General features: G+C 69.6%; 2 protein-coding genes across 2 annotated transcripts; both read left to right on the top strand.

Moving 5' to 3' along the window:
- Nucleotides 1-21: 21 nt before the first annotated feature.
- Nucleotides 22-333, top strand: EMIHUDRAFT_258498 (hypothetical protein; the record flags this gene model as incomplete). Its single annotated transcript, XM_005760185.1, has 1 exon — nt 22-333. A coding segment is annotated over one exon (312 nt), but the record flags the coding sequence as incomplete, so codon positions are not given.
- A 397-nt stretch (nt 334-730) lies between these two features.
- On the top strand, nt 731-1,093 carry EMIHUDRAFT_258497 (hypothetical protein; the record flags this gene model as incomplete). The annotated part of the gene is made up of 2 exons (XM_005760184.1): nt 731-806; nt 881-1,093. Coding segments are annotated over 2 exons (289 nt in total), but the record flags the coding sequence as incomplete, so codon positions are not given.
- Between the last annotated feature and the right edge of the window lie 225 nt (nt 1,094-1,318).

Below are 1,318 nucleotides of genomic sequence, written 5' to 3'. Positions count from 1 at the left end.
CGCTCGTCGTGCTGGTTCGAGACGGAGGGCGACCTCCCGCGGCTGGCCGGGGAGGCGCTGCTGGCCGAGGCGGCCGCGACGGGCGCGAGGCGGATCGCCTTTGACGCCGTCGCGGCGCGTCTCGAGGCGACCGCGGCGCCGCCGCCGCCTCTCGGCACCGCTTTGGCCGCGTGGCCCACGGGATGGGGCATCGAGGAGGGCAACTTCTGCGGGCTGGCGCACTGGGCTGTGGAGGTGTGGCACGCGGCCGGGTCGGTCGACGCGAGCCGGTGGCAGGTCGAGGCTGACGGAGGGCGCCTCTTCTTTGTGCGGGTCGCGGAAAAGGCCGCATAATCGCGCTCTCCGCCGAGGCCCGCCTCGGCGACGGCGCTCGCCGCGCAGCAGCAGGCCAGCAGCAGTAGCAGCAGCAGCAGCAGCACGTGATTCTTGACACATGATTACACTACACAGTCCTCCCTTCGGTTGTCGTTTCGACCCTGTTTTTTCTTCTATCGCAGCGCACTCGCATCTGTGAGCCTAGCGCAGCGCGAACTCGCCGTCTGAGCCTAGCGCAGCGCGAACTCGCTCTGAGCCTAGCGCAGCGCCTCGGAAAACACCATTTTGGCTCGCCAACAAGCCCTCCGCGCCCCCACACCGTTAGGATAATACATTTTTTCCGTCTCATAGCTCTCGGCGCGGCGCAGTGACCACACAACACACACACACATCTCGGCGCGCCTTTGCCTGTGCGATGGCAGATAGCTGCACAGTCCTCGTCGAGAACCTGCCGGCGGACGCCTCGCGGGAGGACCTCTCCACCTACTTTGGTGCGGGACCAGAACACGACACGACACTGCCCTCCACAGTCCGCAGCCACCGTGCCCTCCCGCGCCCGCCGCAGCCTTCCACGGCCACGTCGAGAAGGTCCTGCTAGACGGCACGACCGCACTAATCACGTTTGAGAGCGGCGCGAGCGCCCGGTCGGCGCTGCTCTTTGACGGCGCCGAGTTCCACGGATCGGCGATCGCTGTCGCGCTGGATGCGGCCTGCGTCGACCCGATCCGCAGGACGCTGGCCGACGGCTCGGGCTCGCCCTCGGGCGGCTCCGGCGGAGGTGTGGGTGGGACCATTCCTCCCCGATCTCCCCACGCGCCTCCCCCCTCCCCGCCCCACTTCTCCTCCCCACCGCTCCTCCCCTCCTCTCCTCCCCGACGCCGCCCGCAGGCTCCTCCTCGCCCGATGAGTGCTGAGTGTCGCAAGACAGCGACGTCGCCGCCCAGACCGCGGCCGCCGCCGCCGCCGCCGCTGACGCAGACGCCACCGCCGCAGCCGTCGCCGC

Source organism: Emiliania huxleyi (genome assembly GCF_000372725.1).
Source record: "Emiliania huxleyi CCMP1516 unplaced genomic scaffold EMIHUscaffold_7737, whole genome shotgun sequence".
Lineage (NCBI taxonomy): Eukaryota > Haptophyta > Isochrysidales > Noelaerhabdaceae > Emiliania > Emiliania huxleyi.
The sequence above is the reverse complement of the archived record's forward strand: the minus strand, read 5'-3'. Positions and strand labels throughout refer to the sequence as shown.